Below are 19,878 nucleotides of genomic sequence, written 5' to 3'. Positions count from 1 at the left end.
CCGCACATAACCTGAGCAGGGCATGATGCAACCAGCCAGTAGCAGGGGCAACACGTGAGGTGCACGGTGGACCGATGAGGGGCCAAATTATATAACACACAGTTCATCAATTTGTGTAGCAGATAGCCTCCCTGGGCTGGCAGCACAGTGTTGAGGTGGACAGCACAAAATCCTCCGGGGCACACTCTGTGGTAGGAAGCATCAGCCAAGATGGTGGTTGAGGTGCCCTTGATGTTAGGGGTGCTTGTTGCGGCTGAGTCCCTTGATGGTTTTTGTCGTGACGCCAGTACCGTTAATGGTGGTGCAACCATAAGTAGTAATGATGAGGGAGACAGTGGTAAGATGCAACTCACAACTTTTACTTTAGATGTCTTTTGGTTGCAGCAGTACAAATATGCAGTCTCTAGATGGTACAGAGTTAATTCAGCAAATCCACTGTTTTTAGGCTTTTTAGGTTTTGTGGTTTTGGAGCAGTGGGTTACTTCAATGTCAGTGGAATTTTTGGTGAGGTTGCCGGATGCTAGGGTATCCTTCACCTGATTATCTCAAAGGTCCTTTATGCCTGGTATACGGCTTTTATCCTTTGGATGAATTTGAATTTGTCCTTCTCTCTTGTCCCTTTCTGGACTAAAACTTCTCTTTACAGCTGAAGTGCTGGATCTGCACCTTTTCACTTTCTCAGTGTCAATCTACTAACTGATCTCCACACTGACCTCTGGTCTCAACTGAACTCCACTCTTAATCTGCCTAATCTGTCTCACTAGGCCTGACCTGGGTATATATAGGACCTGAACTTTATCACCATCTAGTGGCGGGATGTATAAATTACACCTAATAGGCCTGTTAACAGGGATTTTGCAGATACATAAATGCAAAGTTATACCATACTGTACAATGCAATTGTTAAGATCAAAAAGTACTTTTAAGCAGTGCCCACACACACGTAGTAGGACGCTGCAATGACAGTACCCCCCCTTGTACGGGTGACCTCTGGACACCCCGGCCCAACTTTATCCAGGTGGACCCTGTGAAAGGCCCTCACCAGTTGGCTGGCACTAACATCCACAGCCGGAACCCACATCCTCTCCTCGTGGTCGTATGCCCTCCAGTGTACCAGGTACTGAAGGGAACCCCGAAGAACACGTGAGTCGAGAACCCTAGAGATCTCGAACTCTAAATTGCCATCAACCAGAACAGGGGGAGGAGGCAATGGCGATGGTTCCACCGGTTTCACATATTTCTTCAGTACAGACCTGTTGAACACATCATGGATCCTCCAGATCTGCGGAAGATCCAGACGAAACGCCACTGGATTGACAACCGCAGATATTTTGTAAGGTCCAATAAATCATGGACCCAGTTTCCAAGATGGTACTCTCTGTTTAATATTTTTAGTAGATAACCACACCAGATCACTCACACACAGGACTGGACCAGTCATACGTCTCCTGTCAGCCATTCGCTTATACCTCTCACCCATCTTCTCCAAATTCACTTGGATCCCCCGCCAGATAGAAGACAAGGCAGAAGAAAATCTCTCCTCCTCTGGCATCCGAGAGGAACTAGTCCCAGAAAAGGTACCAAACTGAGAATGAAAACCACATGCGCCAAAAAATGGCGACTTACCCGTGGACTCCTGCCTACGGTTATTCAAAGCAAACTCTGCTAGGGATAAGAATGAGGACCAGTCCTCCTGGTTCTCAGCCACAAAACACCTCAAGTAGGTCTACAGGTTTTGGTTAGTACGCTCTGTCTGCCCATTCGACTGTGGATGAAAAGCCGAAGAGAATGAAAGTTGAATACCAAGACGAGAGCAGAACGCCCTCCAAAACCTGGAAACAAACTGCGTGCCCCTATCAGAAGCCACATCCAAGGGAATGTCATGTAATTGCACGATACTATCACTAAAAACCTGTCACAGCTATGTCATGGTCCGGTGTTGTGGACCATGACACTTTTGCCGTGCATGCTTGTTGCTGGTGGCAACATGTTGTTTTTGCATGTTTTGACACTTTCCCTTTAACTTGTGTGTCCCTTTCAATCCTGGTGTGCACAGGGTTAAGGTGTGTTTGCTAGGTGTGGTGGGTGTGACCTCAGGTCTCCTTATATGTTGGGGTGGGGGAACCTGAGGTCAGTTAGATTTTGCTTGTCAGTCTGTGTAGGAGCTCTGCTCCCTGACTGTATGTTTTAGTCTGTGTGAGCCACCCTTATTTGTTATATTCTTTCCCTTGCTCTGTCTGTGTGCTCCCTCTGGCGTGTTTCTGTTTTCCCTCTCCCACCTAGTGTATGTTGTTACGGTGTGGGCCTTGTTTGGAGGTTATTGTGTTGTGGTGTGTTTCCTCCAAAAGGGGGTTGCTTTCCCGGAGGGGTTTAGGCAAACATCTAGACAGTGCATTTCCGGTCCATCTCGTCGGCGGCAGGTAAGTTCTGGTAACCTAAGTAGTCTTTTGCCTTTTGTTACTTACCTGTCATTCGGCTGTGAACCCTGTCTAGTTGGTGGCCAGCTGCTGGGCTTCTGGAGACACCATGCATCTGTTGTGTAGGATGAATGGGTGGTCTCTGCCCTGTCTTCAGGCTTAGGGCATTTCAGGGACACCTAGGGTTCTAGGTTGGTGAGCATGAGCCCCCTTACCTTCTGAGGTGGCTCATGCATTAGGAGTTTAGGGAGATCTTCAGGGTTGCATTAGGAGGTGACCTGAGCCTTGTTCTCTGCTATCCTGCGTAGCAGCGACTGATATTGTACGGTGGGGGGTTTCCCCCACTCCCCGCAGTGACAAAACCTGAGCAAGGGTCTTAGCATTGGGCAGACGATACAAAGTGAGCCATTTTACTAAAACGGTCCACAACCACCAAAATCACTGTTTTCCCGGAGGAACTCGGCAGATCAGTAATAAAGTCCATAGACAAGTGCGTCCAAGGACGAGATGGAATAGACAAAGAAAAAATGAACCAGAAGGTCAAGTGTGAGCAACCTTTGACCGTGCACAGGTCTCACAAGCTGCTACGTAATCCTCAACACTCTTACGTAAACCGGGCCACCAGAACCTCCAGGAAATAAAATCAAAGGTGGACTTGCCACCAGGATCTCCAGCAAGGACAGTATCGTGATGTTCCTTGAATACCTTGTTTCGCAGTCCAGCAGGAACAAACAACCTCCCCGGGGAACAAGAATCAGGAACCCCTCCTGGGCTCCCAACACCTCTATCTCCAATTCAAGGTACAGAACGGAGACCACCACCCCATCAGCCAAAATTGGAGCAGGATCCTCTGAATCACTTCCCCCAGGAAAACTACTAGACAATGCATCTGCCTTTGAAGTTTTTAACCCCCGGGCGAAAAGTAACCACAAAATTTAGCCTAGTAAAGAACAGTGACCGTTTAGCCTGTCTAGGATTCAGACGCTTGGCAGATTGCAGGTAAGCCAAATTCTTATGATCAGTATATACCTTAACAGGATGAGACACCCCCTCCAACCAGTGACGCCATTCCTCAAAGGCCAATTTGATGGTCAGCAATTCCCTATCTCCTACATCATAATTCCTCTCGGCGACCGAGAGCTTCTTGGAAAAAAAGCACACGGACGCCATTTGCCCGGAGATGAACCCTGCGACAACACTGCTCCAACCCCCACCTCTGATGCATCCACCTCCACCACGAATGGCTGAGACACATCGGGCTGCATCAGAATGGGAGCAGACGCAAAACACTCCTTAATAGCCGAAATGGCCGGCAATGCCTCATCCGACCAGACAGAGAAGTCGACGCCTTTCCTAGTCATATCGGTCAAAGGTTTTACAATGGTAGAGTAGTTCAAGATACATTTTCTATAATAATTGGTAAACCCCAAAAACCGCATCAAAGCTTTCTGATTCTCCGGTCGGCCCCATTCCAGAACCGCCCGGACCTTTTTGGGGTCCATACGAAAACCAGTCAGAAAGCAGATATCCCAGAAACGGAAGCTCCTGAACAGAAAACACAGATTTATCCAATTTAGCATATAATTTATTCTCCCGAAGGATCGACAAAACCTGTCTCACATGATCAGGAGAGTAAATTAGATCAGGAGAGTAAATTAGTATGTCATCCAAGTAAATTACAATGAACCTTCCCACAAAATGATGGAAAATGTCATTGACAAATCGATGAAACACCGCTGGCGTGTTAGTTAACCCAAAAGGCATAACCAGATTCTCGAAATGAACTTCGTGCGTGTTGAAGGCCGTTTTCCACTCATTCCCCTCCTTGATTCTGATCAGATTGTAGGCCCTCCTAAATCTAACTCGGAGAACACCTTGGCTCCAACAATTTGATCAAAAAGGTCAGAAATCAAAGGAAGGGGCTACGGATCACGGACCGTAATGAGGTATAATTCCCGGAAATCCAAAACAAAGTCTAAGCGATCTATTCTTTTTCTTTACAAAGAAAAAAACAACTGCGACCGGAGACTTAGATGGTCTAATATGACCCTTTGCCAAACTCTCGGCAATATACTTCCGCATGACATCTCTATTGGGTTGAGAAAGATTGTATAGCCGAGACTTTAGCAACTTAGCCCTGTGATGAGATTAACCAGACAATCATATTCACGATGAGGAGGCAACTCCTGAGCCCCACCCTCCAAAAAGACATCCGCAAAATCTGAGAGATACTGAGGTAGAACCGTAGTAGACACCCCTGAGATAGATGCACTAAGACAATTGTATGAGCAAAATTCACTCCAACCAATGATCTGCCTTGCCTGCCAATCTATATTAGAGTTATGTTTTATCAAACACAGTAAACCTAAGACCATAGGAGCGGGCAAATCCTTCATGACAAAACAAGAAATGATCTCAACATGTGAATCACCCACCCTTAACTGAATACCATGAGCAATATGAGTGAGACTCTTTTGAGAAAGAGGGGAAGAATCAATTGCGAACACCGGAATCTCTATTTCTAAAGTGCAAGTACTTAAGCCCAGATTTTGAAGAAAAAGAAAATCAATAAGGTTTACCCCAGCACCACAGTCAATTAATACGTCAAAATTAAATGTTCCTGAGTCTAGCGCCACCATAGCTGTAAGGAGAAAACAAGTATTGCAGAGAGATTGAATACCTGCTTGCTCCAACACCCCATTCACACTACCAAGAGTCAGGGATGTTTTTTTTTTCTTTATGTAAACCTCTTTGTGGTTCTTTATCATCAACATGCGGTTTAACAAAAGGACAAGCATAAACAAAATGACCACTTTCTCCACAGTGATAACATAGCTTATGCAACCTCCTAAAGTTCCTATTACCAGAACGGAAAGACACCTGACCCAGCTTCATGGGTTCCTCCCCTACCCCAGAATTACATGTCATATTACCCTGGGGAACCTGTGAGACGAAACCACTCACAGAAGGGATCCTTCGCGCGGAAGGAACCTTACACCTCTCTCTAATGTGTCTATCTAACAGTACTGCTAAAGACATAGCATTCTCCAACGTATCCGGATACTCCTGAAAAGCGAGGGCATCTTTCAATCTCTCAGACAACCCCTGACATTCCACTCAGACTCCATAGCCCATCTCCTAAACTCAACGCAGTATGCCTCTGCAGTATGTTCTCCTTGTAATAAATTACGCAATTTAGATTCCGCCATCGAGACCCGATCTGGGTCATCATAAATTAATCCCAAGGCTTTAAAAAATTCATCCACCGACCGGAGGGCCAGAGAACCAGTCGGCAGAGAAAAGGCCCAGGACTGCGTGTCCTCTTTAAGCAGGGATATGATTATCCCTACTCTCTGACTCTCATCACCAGATGAAGATGGTGCAGCTGAAAATACAGCTTGCATGACTCTCTAAAGCGGATAAAGTCATCCACACCCCCTTATCTATCAGGGAGAGTAACTCTAGGCTCCCCATAAATTTGACTTCATCCTATAGCACCTGATGCCAGAGCATTCTGACACCGTGCGACAGAATTACACAGATCAGCAACCTCTAGGGATAATCCCTGCATGCGATCAACTAACGCATCAATTGACTCCATCTCAAAGCAGATGAGAAATGGCAGTCTAGGTATGGCGGGTTATAATGTCACGCTGGGTAGGATACAAGATACAATAAACACACAGAAAACCTCAAAACAAGCGTCTAGGCCAGAAGCTGGGGATAAAGGTCACCTCCTGACAATTCCCTACCAGCTCTCCCTGGACTTCTGTGCCCATGTTCAGACCCTAAAGGTGGGAATCAACGTGCCCCCGTGCCTAAGTCTGAACATACCCTAAAGTCCCTAAGATGGTGGAAAGGGGGAAAGAGGCAGCCTGCTTCCTCAGGACCTGAAGGAGGCAGGTGTCTCTCTAACAGCCTAGACAGAACACAAAAAGGAAACCAAAACCAACTTATCTTGTAGCAGAGCAGAAACAGCAAATCCACAGAGTAAGATAGAAGCTTTATCCCGCACAGGACACTGGGAACCTGAAGGGAGGAGGATACAGCTCAACTCCAAACCCAAAACAAACAAAAAACTACACACATGCTGCTAACCTGGCAGACCTCTGCACATAATCTGAGCAGGGCATGACAGCTTAGCAGAAGGAAACTTGGTGTAAAAAGACTACACACAAAAAACTACACACATGCTGCTAACCTGGCAGACCTCCGCACATAACCTGAGCAGGACATGACAGCTCAGCAGAAGGAAATTTGGTGTCATGGTGCCCATGTCCTGCTATTGACAGCCAGCCACTGTTTCCTTTGTTTGCAGTGGTGTCATAAACAAGAAACCTGGACTGCTACAGACTGGAATCATATCAAAGGTTCTGTTTGGGATCCGGTGATGGATTTGTTTGAGTATTGAGGCCTTGTGGTGAACGCTTCAATTCTGCCTTTGCTGTGAAGAGACTCAATGCAATCATCTAGCGAGCCGTCACATACAACAGTCGGTCACCCCTAGTAGTTATACGAGGGAAACTAAGAGCTCCGCGATAAGTGTAGGACATCCTGCCACCACATTTGTTGCCTCACATGGCAGGTCTTCCAACTGTCATTTTTTAAGCAGGATAATGCTCACCTACACACAGCAGGAAGGTCTCCACCAGAGTGCAACACCTCCTTGGCCTGCTCAGCCACCAGATTTATCACCAATCACATTTTTGAGACCAGATGGGACTCCAGCTTCTGCAACCTACGAGTGGGCAGGATCTACACAACCAGCTGCAACAACTGTTGGAAAATGTGCCGCAGGATATCATATGGAACCTGTATGCTTCCATGCCCAACTATATCTCATTTTATATCCAGGCCAAAAACAGCCCAACAGGTACTAGAGCCCAATTTCAATTGTACAGTTTTCCCAGTAAATGGATCCTTTCTCTCTAATATTGTAATCACTTACACATATCATCATTACATTCACATATATAAAGTTTCATTAGATTCCAACAACCCCTTGTTGGTTTATTAATTTTTGTCAATGAATGCATGTATTTTCAATAATGTTATTGAGTTATATGTGTGAAAATCACAGAAATTGATATACATTTAACATGAGTAGAGTGCTAAGAATTATTACAAAGGCTTAAGCATTGAATGATGATATCTTTCCCTTGGTCATATGCTGTGTTTCAGGCTTCTGAATATCTTTAGTGCATGAATTCAGACGGTACTGAGAAATATGTGAAATATTTCAGCTTAAAGCCTAGATATCCACAAAGATTTGTAAATTTAGATAAATGTAAAGTGTAAATAAATGATCACTTAGCTACTTCTTCATACCAACACTTAACATATTACAGCATTGACAATGTGTCACTATTTCTTTACACTATTACGATCAATTACTTATAACATATCCAACTTCCTAATGTACTTTTATCAGCCTATGCTTTATTATTGCATTGTTCACTTCAACATTCATTGGCAATGTGTACCCTACACGGTGATGTCAGAGAGAGTAAATTATGTTACAGGTGAAACACAAAAAATTTGAATATCATGCAAAAGTTCATTTGTTTCATTAATGCAACTTAAAAGGAATTGCTTTAATGCAACTTCAAATTAGAATTTTGTGAAAAGGTTCAATATTCTAGGCTCAAAGTGTCACACTCTAGTCAGCTAATTAATCGATACCCGCTGAGCAAAGGATACCTGAGATTGTGAATTTGGGGTTTCATAAGCTGTAAGCCATAATCATCCAAATTATAACCAATAAAGGCTTGAAATATCTCGCTTTACATGTAAGGAGTGTATCTTATACAGGGAGTGCAGAATTATTAGGCAAGTTGTATTTTTGAGGATTAATTTTATTATTGAACAACAACCATGTTCTCAATGAACCCAAAAAACTCATTAATATCAAAGCTGAATACTTTTGGAAGTAGTTTTTAGTTTTAGCTATTTTAGGGGGATATCTGTGTGTGCAGGTGACTATTACTGTGCATAATTATTAGGCAACTTAACAAAAAACAAATATATACCCATTTCAATTATTTATTTTTACCAGTGAAACCAATATAACATCTCAACATTCACAAATATACATTTCTGACATTCAAAAACAAAACAAAAACAAATCAGTGACCAATATAGCCACCTTTCTTTGCAAGGACACTCAAAAGCCTGCCATCCATGGATTCTGTCAGTGTTTTGATCTGTTCACCATCAACATTGCATGCAGCAGCAACCACAGCCTCCCAGACACTGTTCAGAGAGGTGTACTGTTTTCCCTCCTTGTAAATCTCACATTTGATGATGGACCACAGGTTCTCAATGGGGTTCAGATCAGGTGAACAAGGAGGCCATGTCATTAGTTTTTCTTCTTTTATACCCTTTCTTGCCAGCCACGCTGTGGAGTACTTGGACGCGTGTGATGGAGCATTGTCCTGCATGAAGGATGCAGACTTCTTCCTGTACCACTGCTTGAAGAAGGTGTCTTCCAGAAACTGGCAGTAGGACTGGGAGTTGAGCTTGACTCCATCCTCAACCCGAAAAGGCCCCACAAGCTCATCTTTGATGATACCAGCCCAAACCAGTACTCCACCTCCACCTTGCTGGCGTCTGAGTCGGACTGGAGCTCTCTGCCCTTTACCAATCCAGCCACGGGCCCATCCATCTGGCCCATCAAGACTCACTCTCATTTCATCAGTCCATAAAACCTTAGAAAAATCAGTCTTGAGATATTTCTTGGCCCAGTCTTGACGTTTCAGCTTGTGTGTCTTGTTCAGTGGTGGTCGTCTTTCAGCCTTTCTTACCTTGGCCATGTCTCTGAGTATTGCACACCTTGTGCTTTTGGGCACTCCAGTGATGTTGCAGCTCTGAAATATGGCCAAACTGGTGGCAAGTGGCATCTTGGCAGCTGCACGCTTGACTTTTCTCAGTTCATGGGCAGTTATTTTGCAGCCTTGGTTTTTCCACACGCTTCTTGCGACCCTGTTGACTATTTTGAATGAAACGCTTGATTGTTCGATGATCACGCTTCAGAAGCTTTGCAATTTTAAGAGTGCTGCATCCCTCTGCAAGATATCTCACAATTTTTTACTTTTCTGAGCCTGTCAAGTCCTTCTTTTGACCCATTTTGCCAAAGGAAAGGAAGTTGCCTAATAATTATGCACACCTGATATAGGGTGTTGATGTCATTAGACCACACCCCTTCTCATTACAGAGATGCACATCACCTAATATGCTTAATTGGTAGTAGGCTTTCGAGCCTATACAGCTTGGAGTAAGACAACATGCATAAAGAGGATGATGTGGTCAAAATACTCATTTGCCTAATAATTCTGCACTCCCTGTATATTAGTTTCACCTTTTATGTTGCATTACTGAAATAAATTAACTTTGCACGATATTCTAATTTTTTTAGTTTCACCTGTATTTCTATTGGTTATCGAATGTTTGTTTAGTGGAATTTCCAGAATAACACTAGGTTCATGTCTACGATGGAGGTTCTGGCATAAGCCTCCATTGTAGATTCCAGAAAAAAAAAAAAAAGGCCAAACTACCACTGCATTCTCTTTATTTTGCTCAGCAGAATGGCCGTATTCATGTTGGAAACCTGACATACCCACATTATAGTGAATGGGATCCATCGGGCACCAGGGGTGTCCAGCATATGCAGAGATTCTAGTATTCTGTTCCTGTGCCTGAATTTGAGAGCATATGTGAACCTAGCCTAACATAGGGTTCATTACAGGGGTTGTCTCGTGCAGTAGAAAATCTCCCCCGAGCCAACAATTCTCATAAATGAATAAAAAATGTATACTCACCTATTCATCCTCCACCGCTTCCAGTGCTATCACTTTGATCCTCCCTGCCAATGTTTGCATGTTTTTGCTGCAGCAATGATGTGCCTGTATATATGTGACTGCACACACTCAATGGACTTAACAATCTCATGCTGTTATTGCTGTATACCTCTGAGGCTAGTGGTTAGCTGCAGTGCTGTCTGGAGGTTGCAGGGATAATGTGCCTGTATATTCCAAGTGACTGCTGCAGCCAGTCACTGGACTTAGGCTACTAGGCTTAGCTATTGACTATAATGAGGACGGGGGCGGAGCTCCGGCACAGCGCGGCAGTGCACGGCGAGAGGCCGCTGGACTAAAAAGTCAGACATGCAGTACTTTTAGTATGGCGGCCTTTCGCCGTGCACTGCCATGCTGCATCGGAGCTCCGCCCTCGTCCCCATTATAGTCAATGGGGACGGAGCGGCAGTCCGGCAGCACAGCTAAATAGCGGCAGGACGGATCCGACAGTGTGAACATTTAATAAGTCAGATAGCCTCTTTAAGGTAATGTTTTTCAATTGTCTTTCATTTTTGTTCTAATGTTTTTGCAGGAAGAAGATGTGAAAGACCTTGTCAAAAGGGAACTGATTGGAAAGTGTGGTGAGTTGCAGCAGAAATAGATTTCCATTTGTTTTCTACATTGAAACCATTTGAATTCTAGCACAAAGTGCTTTCCACTATTGTTGACAGCCTTCTCAGCACAAATCAGGGAAGTGAACACGTACCACATTCTTTTTGCTAAACTTACAAAGACCAAAGAGAAAAAGGACCCAGCGCAAGAGTTTACACTCTAAGGTTATGTTCACAGGATTAAAATCCGCTGCACATTCTGTCGCAGAAAACTGTTGTTTTCCACTGTGAAATCCGCAATGAAAACACCAACAATAGCTTTTCATTGACTTGAATGGAAAAAACGTGCCCATGTACACATGGTAGTATCTCTTTCTGCCGCTAAATTAAGATCCTCTTCTGAAGTGGCATGTTATATCTTGGAAGTGGATCGTTGGTTGATTTTGTATTGAAGTAAATGGGGAAGCAGAAAAAAATGCTAGCAGTTTTGGAAGCGTTTTAGATGTGTTTTTATCAGCAGGGGGAGCGACAATCTGATCTTTTGCACTTAGATCACAGAAGAAATGCACCAAACGGATATGCCACTGACTATACTGGCTAGTCATAAATGCAGATATTAAAAGCTGAGACTTTTGCCAATATATTCCTGGGGATTTGCTGGGGATAGTCGTTTGCTGCGGTCCACATGCGGTGGGACTGCTCCCCCAATGAAAAACATGCTACAGTGTTAGGGGTTGAGCAGCTCCCCCAGATTTGCCACTATATTTCTGTGTTTTTGTCTTGTTTTATATGTAGTGTATGTGCCTTCACCTGGCATTCAAACACTCTCCTTTGCACCTGGTAGCCTCCATCACATGGTCTGATATGGGTGTGGCTTACAGTCTGGCTTTGTTCACATTGCATTAGTTGTCCTGCTAGGCGGTTGTGTGGAAGCTTGGCTGTGAGCTGGATTACATCACCTTCAGACCTTGTTCACACCATAGGTAGCGTAGTGGTAGGACCCCTTGCCATGCTGAGAGCCGTGACGTGGTGCATGTGGGCTCCGATATCTTCCTGACAGGAATATATTGGCAAAAGTCTCAGCTTTTAATATCTGCATTTATGACTAGCCAGTATAGTCAGTGGCATATCCGTTTGGTGCATTTCTTCTGTGATTTATGATTATATTTTCATCCGCACAATGCTCCGTTTTGTGTAGGATGCCTTTGTGGTGCATGTGGACCGCGCCGACATCCTCCACCGTATGCAAAATATTTTTTGCTGGGGATAGTCGTTTGCTGCGGTCCACATGCGGTGGGACTGCTCCCCCAATGAAAAACACGCTACAGTGTTAGGGGTTGAGCAGCTCCCCCAGATTTGCCACTATATTTCTGTGTTTTTGTCTTTTGCACTTAGGCCCATGTGCCATTAGTTACACCTCTGTAGCTAAGTTAAATAAAAGAAGCCCCATTAAGTAGGAAAATGCCCAGCCCTTTTAAGGGAAATTCCATATAGCTTCAATGAAGTTATCACTAAAAGGGTGTTCTCTAGAAAGAATAGCAGTAACATCATTATGACACAATGTAGCAGAGGAAGAACACTTCCATGAAGCTCAACAGCTCTAGACCCTTTTTGTACGTAATGTTTGATTTCCATGCCAGGAATGCCTGGTTCTAAACACTGTTGACCTGTTACTTACCAATTCCTGTTAAAGGGGTTGTCTCACTTCAGCAAATGGCATTTATCATGTAGAGAAAGTTAATACAAGGCACTTACTAATGATCTGTTATTATCTATATTGCTTCCTTTGCTGGATTCATTTTTTCATCATATTATATACTGACCATTTCCTTGGTCACGACCACCCTGCAATCCAGGAGCAAGGGCCGTGCTTGCACAATATAGGAAAAAGTGCCGGCCTCTCTGGTGACCCGGACCGTGGTACAACACACAGACACACATGTGCGACATCTCCAATCCCAGCCACCTCGTATCTGCGCTGCAGCAGTGGCCATGACCCATGGAAATGAGCAGTGTATAATGTCATGGAAAAATGAATCTAGCCATAAAGGAAGCAATATGGATATTCACAATACATTAGTAAGTGCCTTGTATTAACTTTCTCTACATGATAAATGCCATTTGCTAAAGTGAGATAACCAAATATATACTTAGTGGCAAACAAAATAGGAAAAAAGGTATCTGGAGACAATGGAGGTCCTCTTAGCTCTTCTTTATTGATTCAGAAGATTCAGGAGTGCCCAGTAATGGTGATGAGCTCAGCTTCTGTGATAGATTGGTCCACACGACCGTATGCCCTCTGAGACATACAGTTCGTGAGCGGGCCATATGTCCCGGAGCGGCATTAATTGTGTGCAGGGGAGCACACAACATCATAGATTACAATGATGCTGTGCACGTTGGGCTGCCCACGGGGCTATTGTCCTGCACTCGTTAGATCATATGAGTGCGGGACAATAGCCCTGCGGGTGGCCCGTTGTGCACAGCATCATTGTAATCTATGATGCTGTGTACTCCCGTGCGCACGATCAATGCCGCTCCGGGACATATGGCCCGCTCACGGACCGTATGTCTCGGAGGGCATACGGTCGTGTGCAAGAGGCCAAAGGAGCATGTGTTAGGCATCTTTCACACTTGCGTTAGGCTTGTCCGGCAGGCTGTTCCAGCATGTTTGCCATGCTGTGGCTGCATCCTCTTATATATTTTTTTTTTATTGTTTGTTTATTTTTATATCAAAAAGTATGACATGGATGATTAAAAATTTTAATATTTGCATGTTTTTTAAAGTTTCTAAACTTTATTTTATTTTGTACATAACGTTTAGCCACCTTAGGAGGCTACAACCTGGGATCTTTTGTCCCATAGACGATAATAGAGAACTATGTAGCTCACAACCCCCTGCTGTATGGCTCTACATGGGGGTCCTAAGTTATGGATGGTTTAATACTAGTGTAAAAGTTCACTCTAAACTTTCACAGCAAATGTTTGAAATTTCATGATTTTGTTTCTCCACATTAAAATTTCTCTCATCTATTTTTGAATAGCAGTTGCTCCTGACCATCACTAAAAGTTGAGTGTGGCTTACAGCATACAAAAGGTTGGGATTCTGACGCTCTGCATGCTGAGCCATGCCTCGTGCACGGCTTTACAGGCAGTTTACCATGACAGGCCTGGGAACCTTCAGTAAGCACCAGGCTCTCATGGTAACCGATCGAAGCCCTGCAATTTTACTGCGGGGGCTCTGATCGGAAGACAGAGGGAGCCCCTCCCTCTGCCTACCTCCACAGATGATCGTTATTGACCACAGCATCTGAGGTTGTGGGTTCGCATCACCACTGATCCTGATCATTGCAGCCGGGCGCTGGCTGTATTATACATCTGGCAACCACTATGTATGCAGGGGTTAAGTCTGAAGGGGTTAAGGTATATTTGACTTAATAAAGTTCGAAGAACAATGAAAGATATGGAAACAGGATTGGGGACAATACAAACCTCATTTACAATACATAGCCCCATGCTATTTTTGCAATTAAAAAGTTCTGGATATAGCGTGTTGTGTTGCTGTAGGTATAGATCAAGATTTCTCTACTTGGCAGTCTATAAAGAAGGTTGTTGTAAGAAACACTCTAAATGTAGTCTATGGTGGCTACATTTTGAGGAATTTTGTATAGTTCCTGTTCTCCTGTGATCCCAATTTCTCCAGTCTACAGATCTGACTATTTATTGTTGAAAATTTCTAGGATGCAGCTAATAATCTGGCCACTGGCAGGAGATATCTAACTAGGGATTTTACAGCATGGCGAAGGAGGTGGTTAGGTATCCAGTAAAAAGATAAAACTCATATGTGCAAGGGAGAGTCATTTACCTTTTCCAAACACTACCTATCCACTTTCCACCATCCCATTTTATAACACTGTGAAAGAACTCTTCAAAATGTATATGGTAATTATCTTAAAATATTTATATCGGAGAAAAATGGGGGAATAGGCCTATCTGACCCTTGTGTGTATTACAAGGTGATACACATTAATCAGGGGGTAGTCTCATTATCTCAACCAAAGCACAAATATTGGATGTCCAAAAAGGAGAGAAATAGCTATTCTAGCCAGGATTTATCACTTACTCACTGGACACCCACGGATCACTAGAACAGAGGATCAGGTCCCCCATTTCCCCAACCACAAGACTGTGGCAAGTAGTGGTATGAATGGAGCAGAATTTAAGCATGGACTGCAATACCAAGCACAACCATTATTGACTGGATGGCGCTGTGTTTGGTAAACCACAAGGAAGCTACAGTGTCCTCAAACTGTTTATTGGCGTGTGTGTGGACCCCAGCTGATTTCATATTAATGACTAGGGATGAGCGAATCGACTTCGCATAAAATTTCGTTTCAATACTGTACGGAGCGAGCCAACAATTTGAGGACACTGAAGTGAAATTATATGCAAATCGACTTCGGATGTTTCATCCGAAGTCAATTCGCTCATCCCTATTGATAACCTATCCTGAGGATAGGCCATCGATATGAAAATCCCGGAGAACCCATTTAAATGGAGGTGAAGGACACATGCTCAACTGCCACTTTATTCAAACAGTTCTCCACTGCAGGCTTGTGGCTAGAGGGGACAGAGGACTGGGTGCCCTGTTCTGCATGCACCAGTGGGGGTCCCAGTAGTTGGTCCTCTACTGATCTAGAATTTATCATCTATCCTGTGGATAGGCGATAAATATGTCTGGCCTGAATACCCCTATATTGTAGGTATAAAGAGGAGCCTGCTTTTGTATTTTCTAAAATAGGTTAATAAGGAAATGATCTTTTTTTTCTTTTATCATGCATTTGATATACTTTTATCATGCATATTGGTATACTGTGTTCAGTCACCAATACTTAAGGGCATCTCTTTTTGTCTCCTTGCTCATGTCTGAAGTGGCTATAACTACAGCCATCAAACTGTTACGGATTGTTTTTTGAGAAGATGCATTAAATGTAGCTATCTCCATGGATACCTCAGGAGCTGCTTCCATTAAGCATTATAATACTATGACCAATTTCAGGTATATAGCCTTACTCTGACTTTCTACAGCATTTTTCTTAAAAAGTGAAGTAGAATGATACATTAGTTTCTAATCATCTCATAACGTATCCGATCTCTACTGACTAATATGCCACCTAGAAACCAATTTACAGATGATCATTAAGGGTACCGGGAGTGGATGTTGAAGATGACGCCACTGTTTGCTGCTCTTCTCTACACAGGAGATTATTTAATTATGTCTATTAGCTGAAATAGCAAAGGTAAATAAATTAGTTTATTCTTGATTCGATCAGTTATCTTTTGTTAGAATACTCTAATAATTGTTCATATTCAGACATCCATAGCTATTGTATAATACTGAAAATAGAATCATGACTGTAATCTATGAACTGTACTTTTTCTGATACACAATATGACAATACCACTATTTAAATGTCACATTAGCTTCTGCATGTTTTACCATTTTAAAAAGGACCTTTCACCTCGCCTGACATGTCTGTTTTAATAGCCTCATGCATTTCCCATGTAATAACAATTCTGGAGCATCTATTCGTATGTCTGTATGTTCTGCCATTCCTTTATTATTTCTACTAGAAGTTATGAATGAACAGTGAGCAGTCTGCAGTAAGTGTACAGAGGGAGGTAACCAGTTAGGGGTGTGTACCTGAACAGTCTGATTCTATCCAATCAGTGCTGCCATTTTCAGACTATGCAGGTACACACCCTCAACTGCTTACCACCCCTCTGTACCCTTACTGCAGACAGCTAGCAATTATTCATACCTTCTAGTAGAAATAATAGAGGAATGGGACAACATACAGACATAAGAATAGATGCTCCAGAATTGTTAGTACGTGGGGAATGCATGAAGCTATTAAAACAGACATGTCAGGAGTGGTGACAGGTCCTCTTTAAAGAGGAAATGCCTCTAGGAGTATAGAGTTTAGTAAAGTAGTGTCAAAGGTACTATGTTAGTAATAGGTAGGTTCCTTAGCTAGAGGCGCTAATAGATCGGTTCCTTAGCTACAAGCGCATTTAGACTGATGAGCAGCAGATTGTCAGGAAGGAAGTGTTCTTTCCCGACAATCAGCTGCTCGTTAAGTGGAGGTGAAGCACTGAATCACCTCCACAGTATGGAAAGGAGCGATCGCTGCTCCTATCGCTCATTCCCATACAGAATCATTGTTCCTGGGCAGCAGAATGCTGTTTAGACCACACGACCACACGGATGTGTCCACACCTCCGATCATTTCACCCAATAAACAAGTGTTTTGCGCGTTCATTGGGTGAACTGCAGCACCTTTAGATGGGCAGATTATCGGGAACGAGTGTTCCTAGGAATGTTTGTTCCCAATATTCAGCCACAATATTAGGCCACACTGTAGTGCCCTATTAGGAGTCAATAGGGTCCTTCACATGCCTTTTGTTTTCCATACAGTGACAGATTTTTCACTGCATTGACTTATATTTTTCTGCTTGTATGAAACAGAATTCTTAAAAGAGTTTTCCAAGTGTTTTTACTGTATCTGATTCGTGGGGGTTCTACACCCGGGGCCCCCTCCGATTAGCTGTTTTAAAAAGCACCAGCGTTCGCTGTAGCGCCGCAGACTTCTCTCTGCTTGCCAAACACAGTGCCATATATTGTATAGCAGCTGTGCTTGGTATTGCAACTCAGCCCCATTTACTTCAATGGGGCTGAGCTGTGCCTAGACCATGTGACCGATGAACATGACATCTAGAGATGAGCAAATTTCAAAAAATTCGGTAGGTTTGCAAAATTTTCCGAAAATATCAGAATTTATTCATAGGGAATCGCGTTAAAAAAAATATTTTCTGGCTGTAGAGAGCCAGTATAGTGGTGTAAAACACTGTGCCTTGCAGTAACACGCATAGGGAGTCTGCTGTGGTAGTGAAACAATACTGTGAGTATGACACGCAGATGACAGGCGTCACTCTTAGAATCTCTGCACACTTCACTTATTTGGGCAGTTACTGACCAAATAACTCAAGTGTGAACTCAGCCTTACAGGTCAATGTTAGTGCCAGGTATAAAGAACCGTGCAGAGGCCCAAGATACTACTATAGCGTGAAAGAGTGCACTCCTTTTACACTGTTGTCAGCTGATTCCACATAGATGTCTACAGAACCTATTCTATTAAATGCTTATACAAGTAGAGCCTCCAAAAGAGTAGAGAGGGTGTCAGCAGTAAGTTTGTGTGGACGTCACTGATTATTTTACCCTTCCTCTGATCCGTCAAAACAATAACCCCAAAAAAAGGATCCTATCTGTTGAGCATCCACCTTCACTCAGTCAGCATTTTGTCAGTAATCTATCAGTATTGTTAAAGCCAAAAAAAAACAGTAGTGGCCCAATAAAAGAGTGGTGAGGTGGCAGCAGCATGAGGAGACCACAGAGAGGCCCAGTGGCAAAGTGGGGAGGTGGCAGAAGCATGAGGAGACCACAGAGTGGTGATGTGGAAGCAGCATGAGGAGACCACAGAGTGGCCCAGTGACATAGTGTTGAGGTCACAGCAGCATCATGGAGACCCCAGAGTGGTGAGGTGGCAGCAGCATGAGGAGACCACAGAGTGGCCTAGTGACAAAGTGTTGAGGTAGCAGCAGCAGGAGGAGACCACAGAGTGGCCCAATGACATAGTGTTGAGGTGACAGCAGCATGAGGAGACCACAGAGTGGCCCAGTGACATAGTGTTGAGGTGAAAGCAGTATCATGGTGACCCTACAGTGGTGATGTGGCAGCAGCATGAGGAGACCACACAGTGGCCCAGTGAAATAGTGTTGAGGTGGCAGCACCATGAGGAGACCACAGAGTGGCCCAGTGACATAGTGTTGAGGTGACAGCAGCATGAGGAAACCACAGAGTGGTGGGGTGGCAGCAGCAAAAGGAGACCACAGAGTGGCCCAGTGGCATAGTGTTGAGGTGGCAGCAGCATGAGGAGACCACAGAGTGGTGATGTGGCAGCAGCATGAGGAGACCACAGAGTGGTTAGGTGGTAGCAGCATGAGGAGACCACAGAGTGGCCAAGTGACATAGTGTTGAGGTGGCAGCAGCATGGGGATACCACAGAGTGGTGAGGTGGCAGCAGCATGAGGAGACCACACAGTAGCCCAGTGGACCGAGACTGAGCCGAACCACATGTCATCGGGTGCTATATTGCACCCGATGACGCGTTCCGGTCAGCCAATCACTGTAATGCCAGTAACTAACATGGCTACGGCATTACAGTGAGTGCCAGTACTTCCCCGCACGTTTATTGGCTACGTAGCAGCCAACAAACGTGCAGAGAGGAGACTCGCGTTCAAGCACACGCGGTGTTCGGCCGAACACCGCGATGTGCAGAGCATCACGATGCTCGAGTCAAAATGGTGTTCAGCCGAGCATGCTCGCCCAACACTAGTCGTTAATAGTACTGGCTGATCTAGCTCAGTGCTCATCACAATGGAAAGAGTTGTGGCTGCTGCTCATCTACGCCCACAACCCAAAAGTTTGGGTTCTAACAATGGAGCACAGCGGAAGCATCGAAATTGAAGTGGGCTTAGGAAAAATTGACGGGTACACTATTATGCTCTGTAGGTGACTAGACAAGATTTACACAATTAAATGAAATTTTTAGCATCCCAGACAAACCTTTTAAAGGCTATGTCCACCTTTGCAGGTATTTTTTGTCATCTAAACTTAAAAATGTTTTCAACCTAGGCCTCATGCACACGACCATTCCGTTTTTTGCGGTCCGCAAACCGTAGGTCCGCAAAAAACGGAAGCCCATTGTAGAAATGCCTATTCTTGTCTGCAAAATGGACAAGAATAGGACATGTTCTATTTTTTTGCGTGGCCACGGAACAGAGCAACGGATGCGGACAGCACACAGAGTGCTGTCCGCATCTTTTGCGGCCCCATTGAAGTGAATGGGTCTGCATGCAGACCCAAACAACGGTCGTGAGCATGAGGCCTTAGACTGTATTAAAAGTATCCTGCAGTTTTGTGTCTACAGCTACTAT

At 44.1% G+C, this 19,878-nt stretch overlaps 1 protein-coding gene across 1 annotated transcript in view; it reads left to right on the top strand.

Moving 5' to 3' along the window:
* LOC122925784 (collagen alpha-1(VII) chain-like) overlaps positions 1-19,878 on the top strand; it is a 556,601-nt gene that overhangs the window by 449,598 nt on the left and 87,125 nt on the right. The window contains 1 exon segment of the mRNA XM_044277135.1: positions 10,803-10,851. Coding sequence (XP_044133070.1) covers positions 10,803-10,851 — 49 coding nt within the window.

Source organism: Bufo gargarizans, chromosome 2 (genome assembly GCF_014858855.1).
Source record: "Bufo gargarizans isolate SCDJY-AF-19 chromosome 2, ASM1485885v1, whole genome shotgun sequence".
In the NCBI taxonomy this organism is placed as follows: Eukaryota; Metazoa; Chordata; class Amphibia; order Anura; family Bufonidae; genus Bufo; species Bufo gargarizans.
Note: the sequence above shows the minus strand (reverse complement) of the source record. Positions and strands in the feature narration are given on the sequence as shown.